At 30.3% G+C, this 17,552-nt stretch overlaps 2 protein-coding genes across 2 annotated transcripts; both read right to left on the bottom strand.

The window, feature by feature from the left end:
- Window positions 1-1,018: 1,018 nt before the first annotated feature.
- On the bottom strand, window positions 1,019-2,030 carry LOC137832637 (glycine-rich protein). The gene has a single exon (XM_068640917.2). It carries the CDS (start codon window positions 1,894-1,896, stop codon window positions 1,453-1,455), a length of 444 nt encoding a protein of 147 aa, XP_068497018.1. The 5' UTR covers window positions 1,897-2,030; the 3' UTR covers window positions 1,019-1,452.
- A 7,350-nt stretch (window positions 2,031-9,380) lies between these two features.
- LOC137832638 (3',5'-bisphosphate nucleotidase AHL) lies at window positions 9,381-13,759 on the bottom strand. The gene is made up of 3 exons (XM_068640918.2): window positions 13,166-13,759; window positions 10,606-11,293; window positions 9,381-9,903 (listed from the first exon to the last, which is right to left on the bottom strand). The coding sequence occupies exons 1-3, from the start codon at window positions 13,566-13,568 to the stop codon at window positions 9,600-9,602; spliced, it is 1,395 nt and encodes a 464-aa protein (XP_068497019.1). The 5' UTR covers window positions 13,569-13,759; the 3' UTR covers window positions 9,381-9,599.
- Between the last annotated feature and the right edge of the window lie 3,793 nt (window positions 13,760-17,552).

A 17,552-nucleotide genomic window follows, 5' to 3' on the forward strand; every position in this document is an offset into this window, starting at 1 on the left:
GAAATCCTTGTCTCAGAGACAACAAAATACGACCGTTCAACATATCTTGAGAATCACTCATGTTTAAATTCAGCATATTTATCTGATCCAAAAACACATTCAGAAATATATATATATATATATATATATATATTCAGATAAAAATGCATATAAAAAGGGAAAAAAAGAACGATTAATTAACAAGTAAATAAGAAAAAAAAGTAGTGCAGTGTGAAAAGAGAAAGAAAAGGTTGAAAGGAGATTCATTTCTAAAGTGAATTCCACCTGAAAGATCTTGGAGATTATATCATAACTAGCACAAATATGTGTAGCCATGTTAGCTTGAATTAAAATTTATTAAAATGGAAACCCTAAAGACTGGTATGTGTTCCAACCACTTTTCCAATAATAACTATGAACTCGTGAGATAATAATAATAATAAGAATAATACATTGGTATCATTAAAACGATCCACATGTCTGGTTGCAAAAAATAATATTTTGGATTTAATATTAATTTATGCACAAAAATAGTTCATAATAAAAATGGTCTAACATTCAATAATATTCCAGAGTCTAATTTGGCATTTCAAATTTCATCAACACTTTACATAAAGTATTATATATACTACAACCATATTTAAAATTGTCTCTTGATAATGTTATGTATTTAGTGAAATATAGATTAGCAAAATTAAATTTTAAACTTGAGTGGTGTCCTTACTTTTTTAACTAATTTTGTTAAGTACTTTTATAGCAAATTCAGATTTTGTTAACTTCTCTATGAAATTATCTTAATCATAAATATTAAGCATTTTATAAACTTGAGGGTTGTACATATTTTTGATGAGATCTGGGTTGTGGAACTGAAGGCTCATATCACATCTATCACCTAATCTTTGTCTCTCATAACATCCAATAATAGGAATCTGCAATTAATTGAGTGTGACCTTTAATTTAATGCAGTGACATGAAAATTGCAAAATTGAGTTCAGAAGCAAATTCACATCAGAACTTAAAATGGAAGAACAACAGCAGCTTAATTAATAATTAACTATCTTCATATAATATATAGTAAGCAAAAATTACAGAGTGACTATAAATCATCTCATAGTCTCATAATCAAAACCAACAACAACAACCACCTACATAGAGATATAACTACTTTTCATTTATTTATATTATCTAAAAGGATGATCAACATCATCACCATTCAGGTAACTAACGGTGTAAAACAATTCCACATTATCGTCCAATCACAAATCTATATAAAGTTCTTCATTTGTATTAAAATTAGAGTAAAGTTTATGTTGAAAATGATTTGTGATTGAATGAGCAGTGAAAAAGTGTGGTCCACCGGTTCTGCGCCACCATTAAACTCTAAGCGTAATGGCACATATATATTATGATTATATAGTAGTAGAAGCGATATAATAAGTGTTACCTACACAATATGGGACTTCATTAAGTGGCTTAGCAATAAGCCATGCACTTCTTTTTGCAGTCAATGGTACAGCCACCGCCGCCGCCGCCGCCACCGTAGCCCTTGCCGGAGCGGCTGAAGGAGGAGAAGCACTTGGCGGGACACGTGACCTTCTTCTGGAAACAAGGGCCTCTGTCTTTGCAAACAACGGTTGGTCTTATGATGCCACCTTTAGAGGAGCCTCCACTCGGACCTCCATACCCGGATCCGTATCCTCCTCCTACGATGCCATTCCCAAACCCGCTTCCGAATCCGGGTATGCTGAAGCCTCCACCGGGCCCAAAGAACCCACCTGGACCACCTGCAGCAGCACCACCTTTGTTGTTGTTGTTGTCTTTGGAGTGGTTGATTCGATCGGGGTTGGATGCGGGTCGGGTTGCGATGGAGGGTGAAGCTATGAGAAGTAGGGTGAAGAAGAAGAGAAAGGTGTTCATGTTTTTTGTTTGTGGAGTTGAAACGAATGAGATTTTTTTTGAAGTGGAGTTTGTGGGATATGGGTGTGATGATGAGAGAGTAGAAATGGGAAGAGGAATATATATATAAATGTGTGAGTGGAAGGAAAAAGCATTAATTGGGAGTGTGGAAGACAGATGGGGTGATTAATGATCTTCAACAGTAGGTTGCCTCCATTTATTATACAAAAATATTATTCCTATTCAAATCTGAATTTACAATCTTTCAAAATTTTATTTTAAATGTATCAGTTTACAAATTCTTTTAAAAAATCTCTATTTTCTATATAAATCTATATCAGTAAATTCTTTTATAATAAGAATTATTAAGTATATCATAATTATTGTTTGTTAGACTTATTAAGTCACTCGTTATCGAATCGTTATCGAACCACTCATAATATATAATCACACGTAGTAGAGAGAAAAAAGAACGAGTGGCTCTTGCAGGATTCTCAAAAAATTCTTCGATTTCTTTCCGAACCAGATGATTATTCATCTGTTTCTCACGTTCCATGAATAGTCGGCACATTGAGGAATATCCAGACGTGTTGTGTTGGAGATGCGGTTTCTCTTTGTGGCATTTCCACTTGAATGCTCTTATGAAATTCTAATGCTAGTTAGATTATCTAGCATCTTTTGAAATGCTTTTAATGCAATTTTACTAATATACATCCTAGACATGCTCAACTTGTCCAGCTCTATTAACTTTAATTAGAAAAAGTATAGACAGAAACATATCATTGCTGATTTTGAATTGCAGACAATGAAAGAGTGGAGAAGGGAAGTTAAGTACGTTAACTCACCACAAAAGTAATGGTTGAGTTCATATGCTATATATTGCAAAACTGGATTTTGGGTTTAAGCTTTCTTTGTTTAAGGCTGAACAAATACTCTCACAATTTTGACATCTGCCAAGTGGTTCGTTTGAAGGTTATTGCTTTGGGATGATATGAATGCAACTACAACCATAGGCTTCTTCCCGTTCTATTAGAGTGCTTCTTTAATAATACGTTTTGGTGTTACTCTCTAATGAAAATAAGAATATTCATAAATCATAAATTTATCTAATCTGTTTTTACTCATAAAACTGATAAAAAATCATTTTTAATCAGTTCAAATCGATTTTTTATTTCCATTTTTTCAAAGCACATGTGAGTTTATCATAAAAAAAATTGTATCTTCCTTGTCTATTCTCAAACAAACATGATATTATTTTTTTATTTGTGATTTTGTTATTTTCTTAGTCTAGTCTCAAATTTTTTTTTACCAAGTTAAAATCTTAGATGAACTGAATTCAAACAGATCCAAATATATTTCAAGATTAAAAAAGTATTTATAAAAATACTTACATATTATTTGTCAATAAAGTCTTCAAGGACAATGAGATTCCAATATAAATTGGATGGTTACTAATTACACAAGTTTTTTTATTGAATTTAAGTGATCATAAAATTAGGTATTAAATAAATGGGAGTGTTTTAAAAATTAAGATAAAAAATAATTTAAATATACTTTATTCCTTTAACTTTTTTATGTGTTTTATGAAATTGAGTTTGGAGATACAAAAGAAATAATATGTCAAAATGATTGAGGTCAAAATATAGTAGTTTAAGATCAAATTATTATTTTTATTTAAAAAATCAATTCTAAACATGGAATCCTCATGTATGAGATCATGATTTTTTTTCTCTCTTATTGATCACATCCCTAATATTTCACATTAAATCAAATAAATATTTGTTATAATTAGTTTTTTAATTAAATTATATTAACTTTTCACAATTTCTTTAATCAATACTTAATTTTATAAAATTCAACATTACATATAAAAACATTTATAAAGAGAAGAGATTGAGTGACACTAAGGTAAGTGATACCAAATATTACATCCTCACTCATTCCAAAACAAATGTGAATTTTTTTCAATCATGATATTAAGTTTATGGTAAACCTAATAAAAAAATTCTTAATCAAAATTTCAAACAGAAAAAGAAAAAAGAATTAAATATATATGAAGGAGTCAAAACACTTCCCTTAATCAAGAGTTTGTTTGATTTTTTTAGATCCTCACATTTTCTCTAATTTATGAAATAGATAACTTCAAACTTCAAAATTCTAAAAGTATTTCTTTCGATAATATAATTTCAGAGAAATAAAACTTGTAATAAAAACAAAAAAACAACTTTCATATTGTATTTATATAGTCTTCCTTATTTATTCGTTTACAAATTTATTTTTAATAACATTTCAAGGGCTCACATTAAAATATATTTATATATATATATAGTTTTTTATTATCGAAAATTAATTAATTTGTCTGACAGGTTAGAAAAGAAAGTACATGTTCACAAATATTTGAATTAAAGTTAAGTACTAGAAAAATCCTCAATTACATATGAACAACCCCTTTAATTAATGTGCTTATGACACATACATAGATACATTGAAATCCATCTTAATCATTCATTCATATTGATAAGTAAGTGTCTTAATTACTTAAGGCTTTTGCATCCTATTTCGTGACACATACATTTTTTGCTTAACAACTTCAAACTTTCATATTATGCCTTTCCTCTTCCAAAGATGCAATATTCAACACACAAACATTTACTCTTTAGTCCTTTTTAAAATAGTTATTTTTTTTTCCAGCTTTAAACATAGATTATCCTATTTCAAAGAATCTCATTGTATTAATTTTTTTTAAAAAACATGTTTTTGCAACTGAAATTATTTTGGCCAACTTAATACTAGAGTCTGAAATAAAATAAGTTAATGTTTGAATGAGTGCATGAGAGGTCAAGAAATGTGTATTAAAAGTGAGTAAACTGCTCAAAAATTTAGAATATCAAAATCCAATTGGAAGTCATTTTTTTTATTATAATTTTTTTGACTCGTATCCAAAAACATGCATTAACTACTTTATGTATATTTTTTAAAATTAGATATTAATTAATAAGCCTTTATTTGTTCATCTAACCTCTTGAAGACTTGAAAATGTTTAAAATAAAATTTGTTTTAATGATGTACTTACAACATTACATTTGTTTTTACATAATTAGTATAGGTTATTGAGTTTATGCATATTAATATTCACTTTATTACTATTGTGAAAACCTTAAGCCTTTTCGAACTAATTTTAAAAATGATTTAAAACATTATAATCAATTATATTAAAATTAAATTAATAAGTTTTTTATACAGATTTTTTTGGATGTTCTGAAATTTGGTTGCATGTTCTAGAAACTGCTTTTGAAGAAAAATGTAATCCAGAAGATTAAATGAAAAACACATGACAGTTCTTTCTCATTCTGCTTGCGCGTGACCCCAGTGGCCAGACACATAACAATGCATGCACGTTCATAGCCATAACTACACATATTTTAAAGGGTTTTCAACGGATTTTTCCCTTTCTACAAGTTTGATTCTTCAATCTCATGCAAACTATGATTAGTTTTCATCCCTACCACGATTAAAATCTAATATATTCTTCTCATATTAATAATTTATGTGTAAAATGATATATTTATAAATAATTCGACGAATGGTATAATAAAATCAACAAATTTTCGGCAGTATAAATTTTAGATGACTTTAATATTATCTTAAAAAGTAGATTTTAAATTTAATTCAGCATAACTAACTTATAAAATTTATTTTTACTTATATACTATCTCCTAATCTCTATTCGAGCTGAAATCTCTAACAAATATTTCACAAAAATTTGATCTATTCACATAGAATAAAAACTTTAATTGATGTAAAACTTTCAACACTTCAAAATTAAAATGAAGTAAGAAAATTTTGTTTAACTTTTAGAGTAATTAATTTAACATTTTTATTAACTAACATTGTAACTAAATGTAAGAAGTTATCCGAGAAAGAAAAATGGTTCCCTTTAAAGAATTAAGTGGTTGTCAGATCCCTGCATAGGTGCATGATGGAAGAACAGTTGCTGCAAAGTTGGGTGGGATTGTTGAAATAAACTTGCAATATCCCACTTAACAAGTTGAAGATTGTGGTGAGCCATATTCAACAAGGTCGGGCCTATCAAAGATTTTTTTTTATGACTTTAGAGTTAAACTTTTTCGATAAATTTAACATACTCTCACATTACTCGGGAGTTGGAATAAAAAATAATTTATATATTTCTTCTATCGTCAATCCATCTATATGTATTTTAAAACAAAATCATAAGAAAATAATAACTTATAAAACTGATAATATCTGGAATGCATTGATTGATCTAGGCATGTATCTTCTTATTTTTTGTAAGAGATCACACATCTTACGTCGATTAGAGATAAGAATAAGAATATTTTATTGTATATAAGTGTTGATTTTTCTCGACAAGTGTACCGAATCAACTGTAATATAGTACTATTTAAAGTACGAATGTTGAACCCACAGGGAACAATTCTAATTAAGATGTTCTGTTTTAAAACTCATCAAGTATAGACAATAATTTTGATTGTTGAGAACTTGTTCATTACCAAATTAAAGATTTCACAAGTAACTAAGAGATATAAGGTTTGATTCAACCAAATACAAAACTAACTTATCAATTATAGAGAAAGATACTTAGGATTGAATTGCGTTTATCTCAATCATCTGTATTTTGAATAATACAATATATAATACTCAAAACTACTTATTCTTGATGCTTAATTTAAAGTCATTCGTCTTGATTCCTCACAGATGAAATTCATAAGATAATTTCTCAAACACTGATTTCTCAGATATTTAACAAATCATCCAGCTTTAGAAACAGAATTGTAATGCAATCAATAACCTGGAATCTATTCCTAGCATTACAAGTTATCAAGTATTTTCGTTTATTTCAGATCCTTAAAGGTACTTTCCAATTAAATTTAAGGATCAAAATCAAGACTCTATTGATCAGACAGAATCAAGCAATAAGCATAAAACGAAAATACCAAGAACAAGTAGAAAAGAGAATTATATATATATATATATATATATATATATATCACCAAGAATACATTTGATCAAGGTAAATTACATTCAATCCCAAGTTAGAAAGAACTTAGCCACTCATGACAGCTCCTCCAATCTTCATTCTTGATCTGGATTGCATAAGAAGGGCTGATCTGAGCAAGTTCTTCTCCTAAGAACAGAGGTTTCTTCTCTTTCTCTCACTAGTCCCTCTCTATAAAAACCTAATTTTTTTCCACCGCTGGTTTTGAGTTATGTTTCAAAATTTATATAATCAACTTTAGGTCAAGCTAGCTTGTTTTAGCTTGAGCTAGATCTTTCGTTGCATTTTTAGCTTGAGCTAGCGATTCTAGCCTGAGCTAGATCATTACTGCACCTTTAATCAACTCTGGACAGTTTTAGCTTGAGCTAAATCCTCTAGCTTGAGCTAAATCTTCTTGTGATCCAATTCAGTTTTTACTTTTTTTTTTCTTTCAATGCCAGCTTGAATACATTCTTTCAATGCTTCATATTCATCTGCAATTTACACAAAAATTGAGATTAAATTTCTTCATTTGTTTCTTGGTTCAAAAAATATATAATCAGATTCAATAATTCTCAGATTAGGGTAATTTTCTTACATTAAGCAACAATTAAGTTTCAAAGTATTCAATTTTCTCAATAATAAAAACTACACATTGACACTTATCAATAAGTGAGTGCAAACTTCATTTCATGAATCAATTGTATGGGATTGAGTTAGACTTTCACTTCGTTTCCTTTATTGGATTCCGACTATGAACCGACATTTCTAAAATTAAACATGCTGTGAGAATTAAACTAAATTGTATGTTTTTTCACAGTTGAGTTCAGTTTTAGTACCATCATCTTCATTTGTGAATCTGTATTTAACAGATTAAGAGAAGGCTGCTTTCTTCAGGTAAGCTCTAAAGAAGTCAAAGTTGTGGTACCAAAATAAAATCAAAGCAATAAATGAAGTTTCTGACTTGTGAAACCAATTTGTGAAGAGAAAAAGTGGGAAGAAACTGGTTTGAATTGCACCCTCATTAACTGCACGTGTTCATCTTACAGACATTTGAATGTGATGAGTACGCGTTTCCTCTGCAGCCTATCTGTCACCACTACCAATACATTAATACAGGAAGGTGTGTTTGGATAAACTTTTGAATTATTCAACTCCACTCTCAAGGGATTAAACATTCTTTTTTTACTCATCAACTTTTCGACTTCTGTTTAATTAACTTTAACTTTAACTTTTTATCTTTTATTTAAATATTTATTTTTATTTTTATTAAAATATAAATTTTATCTAATATTTAAAAAATTTATATTTTTTAACTGATTTTGTCATCAACTTAATTAATACTAGAGAAACACATAAGTTTTGCACGGATATCCACATTTTAAAATTTTATATTTATATGTATTAAAATTTGAATAATTATTTTATAAAATATATCTTGTTTTCATCTTTGTTTAGGTCCTTTGCATTTTTTTTTTTACCTTTTTGATTAATAACTTCTACACCTTCATATCGGTAAGGTCATGGACCGAGTCCAATAATAGGATGAAAGCAGATTTGATATCGATATCTGAATTTAAGAGTTATGAATTTATTAGTCTCATTGGCTTACGCCTGAAGCTAGGGGGTTGAGATCATGGGTCAAGCCCAATCAGATGGTGGTTCTAATGCTGACTATGAAGATTAAATGTATATGTGATATTGTAATTAATTTAGGAATATAGCTCAAAACAAGACCATATACAAAAAGAAGAGGTGAGATCACTATCCTATATAAAGAAAGAAGATGACCTGATAAATGGGGGACAAAAAGAATAGAACTAGGACTCAATTAAGGGAAACAACTCCAACACATAACAACAACTCACAGAGAGTAAAGTCCTCATTTCCTTAAGCCCATGAAACTTGTAGGTGACCATCTCAGAATTTAACCGACCTTGTGAGATATTTTTTTAACTTGATCAATATCTGGAGAGTTATTTTTATACCATATTTAAACATGGACTATGTCAAATTCACATCACAGCACTGTTCCCATTTATGAGATGTGAACTCGTACTAGAACATGTACCTGCGAAAGATAGAATGAAATTAACCGTAATATGTATTTATTTCTGGATAAGTTGTCATTCTGTGAATGTCTTTGATAGAAGGAAGAGTGATCATATATTATATTGTGAATCTGCATATTGGAGGAAGAAATAATGAGTTTATAACTGTGACATGGTAAAAATATAATTTCAAAATTATTTCATTTTAATAAAAATTTATTTCTCCAATGTAAGGTTGTCCATTGTGGCAGTTCCAAATATGTATTCAAAATTAATTGAATCACAGAGTAGATCAGTTTGATGTGTTCATGTGCCCTTTCAAATCATCTCCTCAATTTATTTTCTGTCTGATTTTGTATAAATGTCAAATGTTTGTGACAAGGTAAGAACAAAAAATGGCAGATTTAGCACAGCATATAATTCCATGAACCCCTCTCAAGAAGAATGTATGATGAAATATTATGACAATTTCGCATTATTACAATGCCAAACAAAGGAATCGTGAGCTAACAAGCTCGTATGTTGTTAGCAATACATAAAAAATAAGTGATATGATGAAGCATGGGGGATTTCTAAGATATAATGTAGAACAGGAAAAGAAAAGATGAATCATTATTAACATTATTTTCAGTGTATATAAGTTAATAGAAGCAGCTTCAAAGGCTAGAAGAGCCCCAGCTAGCATCAACTGCTTCAATGATCTTTGCATGAAGTGTGGCTCCAGAGCAGGCAACTATGCCACGATCAAGGCCTTCTAAATATAACCCTTTTGAGAAGTCTAGGGGAAGTCCTCCTGCATCTGTTACCATCCCACCAGCTTCCTCTATGATGATAACACCTGCAGCATGATCCCATATTTTCTCCTTGTAACCAGCCCTTGCAAACTTCATGAAAACCTCAGCATCTCCACGAGCTATTGCTGCATACTTTACCATGCTGTATACCCTCAACGGTTGTTTCCTGCACACATAACAGAAAACAGATATCTTATAAGCTAGAACCATGGTAATGAATTTATGTTATCTCTGTGCCTTCTTCCTGAAGATATTTTTAATTTTTCCTTTTCATAGAGATAATTGTCAATGTAACTAGTTCTTTAGGTAAGGAATATGCAACTACTCATCACAATTTCTGCTTTCTATCAAAGTTAATAAAAGCCTACAATAACAGGACCATTGGACCTTAGTCAAGAATCTTAAATTTTAATATGCATCTAGAACTGATTAAACAAAGATACTTGAATAATAACAAAAGAAAATAGAATAGTTCCATGTTAATATGTCTATATAATGGGATGATCATAATAGTAATAAGAAACAGTTTTCGTCGAATAGTCAACTCAGAACTAGTACAAACAACGGAATCCAAATGTTAAATTGAAACAAAGCTTTGTGATGATTCCTGCGGATATTGACACAATGTGATTTTTGTCCAGTGCTCTGAATGTCTAAAAGAAATTCAACCAAGCACAGTTAAAGGGATTCGGTTTAGTGTTTAGAAGTCCTTAGATAACAGTTGAGTAATTGGACTTGTCTCCCTTTATTACAAACTCTCTTGTAACAATTCATTCTTTCTGTAAATCTATTATGGTATACCAAGAGAGACTAAATAGGAGAGGAAGAGAGTAACTGATACGGAGATGGAATGAAAAAATAAATGCACCTGAGACCAATAGTGTGAGCCAGTCCTGCAGTAAAAGAATGGCTTGAATTGGCCTTCTCAACTGGTTCACAAAAGGTGGCAAGTGCAGGATTGTCAATGGGAGAGACAGAAACTTGTTTTGCATGGTTTGGCCACACAAACATCTTATTGACATGGAGCAGAGGTTGCATCCAAGCCTTCCCACTACCCCTTTTAGCATATAGTACACAACCTTTGTTCCAAGTTTCAGAAGTTGATGGAGTCAACTTGGATATAATCCTATGATAGCGGTGATGATAACTTAACCATTCCTTCCTCATTGGGTAGTTAGGACATCCAAGAACACCAAGCTTCACTTCTCCATCCTCTATGAGTGCTAGAGCTACAGCATATTGATCTCCACGTACAAACCCCAGTGTTCCATCAACAGGATCCAGTACCCAAAATCTTCCGGTGGGACCCCCGGTTGAGTTACAGCGACCAATGATTTCAAGAACATCTGAATTTGAAAGACCACATTTTGGCTTCTCAACTCCAAATCGAGGTGCTTCAGCTAGACATTGATTCACAGTTTCAACCACAGCTTCTAACAGTTCAGATGCATTAGCTTTGGAGAGGCTTTGAACATCTTCTTCAGCAACAATTGAGACATTTTGACTCCCTAAACATTCTGACAGCATCCAGCTGACAATTGCTTGAACACTCCAATCTGTTTAAATAGCAAAATGAAGGGTACAATTGAAACATGATTATTGGTATGAATGTATCAATCAAACTTGAAAGCTTATATAAAAGCTCAGCAAATTAACTAAGCAAAAGTTACAAAGAAATATAACGAAAGACACAACATGAATTGATGTAGATCTTCCTTTTTGTCATTGTAACTTATGATTAGACATACATTGAATCTTTACAGAGAAAAGAGAACATGGGATGTGATGAACTTTACTATGCAAATAATGAATTCGTGATTAATTGAATATATTTCCAATTTGGAAATGTGAAACGAACAAAGAGAAAATCTAACCAGTAAATTGAAAACTTGCCTCAATTTTTCCAATTGAGAACAAATTATCAGTCTTCTGGAAAACTTGCATTCTTTCTAAAGCAGAATGCTGCTTCCAAACACTTTAAAAAGTAACCAAACAAAGTGTTTATTAGAGCAAGAAGCACACCCTGTATATGCTGGCTCAGTAGATGTCTAAAGGGATTGTAGAGGTGTATTCTGTAAAAACTTGAAACTGTCCTATCCTCATCCTTTTTTGTATTCACTATTTTGTTCTAATAGAATTTCTTATTTTGTTAACACAAGGAAAAAGAGTATGTTTTAGATAAGATATATCCCTGTGCTTTTCTAGGAGTGAAGGGGAGTAGTAAGCAACATAAGAAAAACCGTATATCCCATGAATCTGAACTGATTCAACCAAAATTGAGGAAAAACAGTACATTGATAAGTATCTGGTGTACAATACAGTTCAGTAAAAAAGTGGTTTGCTAGTAAAACAAGACGAGGTTACAGAAATCACCATTTAAATATTGCAGAATATAAACCAAAAGTGAATCATATGGCATTCGACCTGGAAATTAGATCCAATATGGGGAAAATAGTGATAGTAAAAGGTGATTAAGCTAGGTTTATATCTCCTGGAAAAGATAAATCCTATGGAAGCTCAACCAGCTGATAAAGCCAATATATGGAATTGCACATATGCCCCTTGTCTCCTTCTTATTGGAAACCACTTTCTATAATAAAGAGTCTACTGAGGTTCTATCCAATCCTTTTGTTAGCAATATTATATTTTATAGTTTGAAAGGCACCTTGCTTTCACCAACCATACTATTTCCCTGCATTAGAAACGTGAATCTTTGAAAATCCATGAAGCCTCCAAATTCAATTGTCACTTTCCACACCAATGACTTTCTATTGACTTAAAACCAGTTTTGAAAATAAGTATTGATTTGGTTATGACCTCGCGTATCAGACAACTGAGACAAGGTTTGCATTCCTCCCTTTTGGCGTTGAAGAGCCAAATAACAAGCCACTTGTCATGATTTGAATGGATTTGCAGATAACTTGGCAAAGCCGCAATCTGAAGTCTCCTCACAAATTAGTTTTTCATCAGACATAAACTATATTTTGACTAAAGTTAGATCCTTGCATTTACCTGTTCCCTAGTATGCTACTACTTTCTAAAACTACTAATATTTTAGTCTCTCTTTTTTATTTTTTTAATTCAAAACTATTGATGATTTTCAATTTTCTTTAATTAATATTTTACAAACAAAAACACACATTTACATTTGTTAAATGCTTCTTAATTCGTATAAAAACCTTAGAAGTAGTACTAATGGCTAACAAAACCATAATTACCTCAAAGTTAGTGCCAGATAGCATAGCATCCAATGCACAAAACCACGTGGCAAAATGAGTTAAACCAATTTTGCTTAGAAACATCTTGATTTGGGAAAACAGGCATACTTAGAAACTAGCCCCACCAGCAATGAATTGAGAGCATAAACAAAGAGGCATAAGAAGCAAAAGCTTGACCAAAAAGTACTGAGTTGAATAAACAACACTCACCTGCTACTGTAACCGGAGAATTATCATCCTTGGACTGCACCTGGCGATGATTGGTCCCAGACCCAGTGCTGGAAATTATAGTGTCCTGCACTCTCTGGCAGAGGGAACACGCCATCTGCACTGCTTTAACAGCCACCTCCAATTCCTTGGAATATTCCTCTGATAATTCAGGCAAAACATCCAACCTTTTCTGCTCCTCCTCCATCACAGGAAAAGAACAAATTTGGTCGAATTTTGACACAAAACCAATGTGCTGCTTTGAGAGGTTGCAGGGCACTTTATAGTTGGAGCTTGAACCAGGTTGCTTCACTGCATGGTTGGTCTTGGTCACTGTGAAGACATCATCGTACCCCTTCCCCATACGTGGGATTTTTGTACCAAAGCTTGAAACATATGAAGACATATCTATCAAGTGTCCAACAATTTCTCTTATCAATGCTCAAAATTGAATTTTTTTTATAATGTTGAAAGAGAGAGAAGCAAAAACAAAATTGGATATTAATTGGTACTTGAAAGATAAGTAGGAGCAGTAATGATAATGAATGAATGAGCAACCCTATCAATGTTCGGATTTCACACTATTATGCTAGGGCTGCTTTTTGTTTTAAATTTTAGTTTTTTGGGTATAAAATTAAAGTGGTTTTGTTTGGATTGGTCGATTGGAAAACACCCCTCTCAGAAAAATCAACAATAAAATAAAACAGAATTATATAGTGGCACTAGTAGATAAATTATTTTATATTTCTATGTTACATTCTGTGACAATTATACTTTATTATTCAACTAAGCATTAATTATGGAGTTCCATAAAATGGCAAAACCTATTTGGTGATATCATCATATCATACTAAACTTTTTTCAAAATCTTCAACTTTATTGAATAATGCTTTATACCTACGCACTTCTGAATATATTCTTTCATCAATATGTGAAAACTCGATGAATAAAGAATATTTCTTTTCAGCAACACAAGTGTCAAAAGTTGGAGTCCCAAATTCAATGCTCCAGAAAGCGTTCAGACTACAATTTTGTTTTTTTCCTTTTCACTTTTAATTGATAAAGCAGGGAAGTTGAGAAAACAAGAACTTTCAGATTTTTTTCTCTGGATAAGGTTATTAAGAGTTAAAAACTAATTTATCAAAGTGCTGAGTTCATTTAGTTTCTTGCCTTGTTAAAAATAACTGTTATCAAGATAAACATGTTTAGTTATATTAGAATACATAAAAAAAAATCTTAGATTGAAATTAAAAATAGTAAAAGGTTAACTTTTGAATAAATCTAAGTTAAAATTTAATACAACTATTGAGTTTCCAAATATTCACCTAACAAAAGCAGAAGGCGATAAAATCTATAATTTATCATGTTACCATTACTACCACTGTTATAGTACTATAACAACAAAATAATATTTGAAAATGTTTGATAAAAAAACTAAGATAAAGAAAAATATGTAATGTATATGATTTTTTCGATATTTTATTTTTAAAACATGCACGAATAACACTACAAGAAAATCATGAAATAGAAACTAATTTTTAGAAATCAAAATAAATTAGTTGCAATAGTAATTACCAATTATTTAGTTTCTAAATTTTGTCTTTAAAACTTTGGTTGTTAACCAATTTTTTTTTAATTTCTAAAATGGTCTCTAATTTAGTTACTATTGCAACTAATTATTTTGGTATCTAAAAATTGATTTCTCTTTCAGGATTGTCTTGTAGTATAATAAACTGAAACAAAAATATATATTATATAATATATGATTTAATACAAAAACCAAATACATGATCACATAAATAATAAATTTAATTATGTTAAGTAAAATTGGATCCGGTTACCATCATATTTGTTGAAAATCTCACGCCAACTAAACGTAAATACTTTTTATTATAGTATATAAGTGGATATAATAAACTGATTTTATAAGATTGAGTTAAGTTTAAAGTTGACATTTTAATATATTATCAGAGTTTTTCCGTATATTTTTTTTTAATAATATTTTATTTTTATATTTTAAAAGGATTTGAATATATTGATTTTTACAATTTATATAAACACATATTTGATGATGAAGGAAAAAGGTGTAACAAATGAGTCATAATGAGCTCATAAACACATTCCTTTGTTTACTTTTTGTTCTGTGCGTATAACCGTAATCATTATTGGATCTTATTGATTACACTCTCTTGCAGCATTCGGAAATATAAGCAATCAATTTAGTCAATTGGATGAATAATTGAGAATATTTAAGGACAACAACCCCCACTGAAGGGCCACGAGAAAATATATTAAGTTGAAAAAGCATCCACATTCAACATTTTGGTCGCTCATAATCTTACTGACACAACCAAGCCAAATGTCTTAGAAATGCTACTTTTTTCATTTCAATAACTCATCATATCAAATTAGTATATAGTGATTGTCCGATTGATGTTTTGATTTAAAAATATTTTAATATTTTAAATATACTCTCAAAATCGACGTTAAAAATAATTTATATATATTATTTATTTTTTAATTTATTGATATGTTTTTTAAAGATAAAACTGTCTCATATTTTTTAATTGAAGTTTGGAGAGTGATTTGGATCGCAGTAGTCAACGAGGTTTGGAAGCATAGAACTAAGGTAGTATTTAAAGGGGTATAGTGGATGTAGTGTAAATTTTTGCTTTGGTACAATTAAAGACTTGGATATGGGTCACATCTAAGTCACATTCTGCATTTTTTTTTTTTTCTGATTAGTGTCTTGACCATTTGGTTTGTATGGGGATGGTATCATGATGTACTTTTTTTAATTGTAGGCTTGCGTATCTTTGTGATTCTCTCTGAGGTCAGCTAGGTGTATTTTGTTAGACATTTTTGGGAGTTTGCCTAACCAAAAAGGTTAAAGGTTGTGTTTATATATAAAGATTGGATCACTTCTCGAATGGTTCATATTTATTCATTATTTATTGTCGATAAAGAAACCGCGCTATTTGAAATCTGATTCTACTGGTAATATCGAAACGAAATCCATAATTTGAAGATTATAGTCATAGTGTTACCCTTGTTAGGTTAGAAAGATAATGATCTTAAGGTTTTGTGTTTTTACAATATGATGTTAAAGTTTTTCTCATTTCTCAAATAACGATTCTATATTCTAAATATACACTCTAGATCCAAAAATAACTTTGTGAGTTCAGCCTCTGATGGGAGTACAGGTTAAAATTCACGGGGTGCAGAATACAAAATCCTCCTTTTTGTTACCCAAGGCCCACGCAACAAGCCCAGACATTTCCTCAGCATAGAACAGCATGGATACACTTTTAATAATTTAAAACTTAAAATACAAAATTTTTTAAATAATCATTAATTTTTATAATTTTTTTATAAAGAATATAATACAAACTTAAATTAATTAAAAATTAAAAAAAAAAACAAATAAATCAAAAGAATCCTTAACAACAACAAATTTTATATAAAAAATGTAATAAGAAAAATAAGAATAAATATATACTGATTTAAATAATATTGTGAAACTTTTATAAATAAAATAAATAATTAAATATAACTAAATTTATATTAAAAAATATAATAGCACTTATATATTAATTTAAATAATACTTTTTTTCTAATAGATCATATTAATTTTTATTAAAAACAAAATAAAAAATAATATATAAAATATTATTGTTACATAAGTTGGTATCATTGCAGGAAGTTTGTAAGATTAGAACTGGAAAAAAAGTATTTATGATTCTCTCTCTTCCCGTATTCATCTTCTCCTTCTTCTTTTTTTCCTTTTTACTACTCATGGTTAATCTTTTTTCTTCTCACTGATAATTTTCTCTTACTCTTAGAATTTTGTAGCGATTCAGGATTGGAATCGTATTGTAACTACACTGGCTTAGAGAAACATATTTAGTAGATTGTTATGCAATATGGATGAAGAAGTTCTGTGGCTTCTTGTGTTTAAGATGATGTTCTCATTTGTTTGTGTAGTCTTCTAAATATATGTGGGAGGAGTGAGCTAGGATGAGATGTTAACATTAGGTTGAGGTTATCTCCACATATAACTATACACGTGTGGATGAGTATATTTGTACTTTAAATGTGAAGCACCAAACACAATTTAAATTTCAGAATTCTCTTTAGGAGAATTAAAGAGCCATACAAATTTATGATTAAGAAGGGAGATTGGGCCTTCTTTATAGAAAAGTAATTTCACACTGATAAAGGAAGATATGAGCATTCACACGCTTTGGCTTTACGTGCTATCACTTTTATGGTTTTGGGTTAAGATGAAAAGAGTCAAAAGACAAGTCCACGCTTCTTGAATGCTCTACCTACCAAAACAAAACCAAACAACGTGCCCTCTCTTTTAGCTGTATCTAAGGATTTCAGACAC

This window comes from Phaseolus vulgaris, chromosome 6 (assembly GCF_051622355.1).
Source record: "Phaseolus vulgaris cultivar YP4 chromosome 6, ASM5162235v1, whole genome shotgun sequence".
NCBI classification, from domain to species: Eukaryota; Viridiplantae; Streptophyta; class Magnoliopsida; order Fabales; family Fabaceae; genus Phaseolus; species Phaseolus vulgaris.

Excerpts from the sequence above, each read along its gene's own strand:
- LOC137832637 (XM_068640917.2), bottom strand. The coding sequence starts at position 1,896 with ATGAACACCTTTCTCTTCTTCTTCACCCTACTTCTCATAGCTTCACCC.
- LOC137832638 (XM_068640918.2), bottom strand. The coding sequence starts at position 13,568 with ATGTCTTCATATGTTTCAAGCTTTGGTACAAAAATCCCACGTATGGGG. Across the intron at positions 11,294-13,165 it reads TTCTCCGGTTACAGTAGCAG|ATTGGAGTGTTCAAGCAATT; the intron begins GTGAGTGTTGTT and ends CTATTTAAACAG. Across the intron at positions 9,904-10,605 it reads GCTCACACTATTGGTCTCAG|GAAACAACCGTTGAGGGTAT; the intron begins GTGCATTTATTT and ends TTATGTGTGCAG.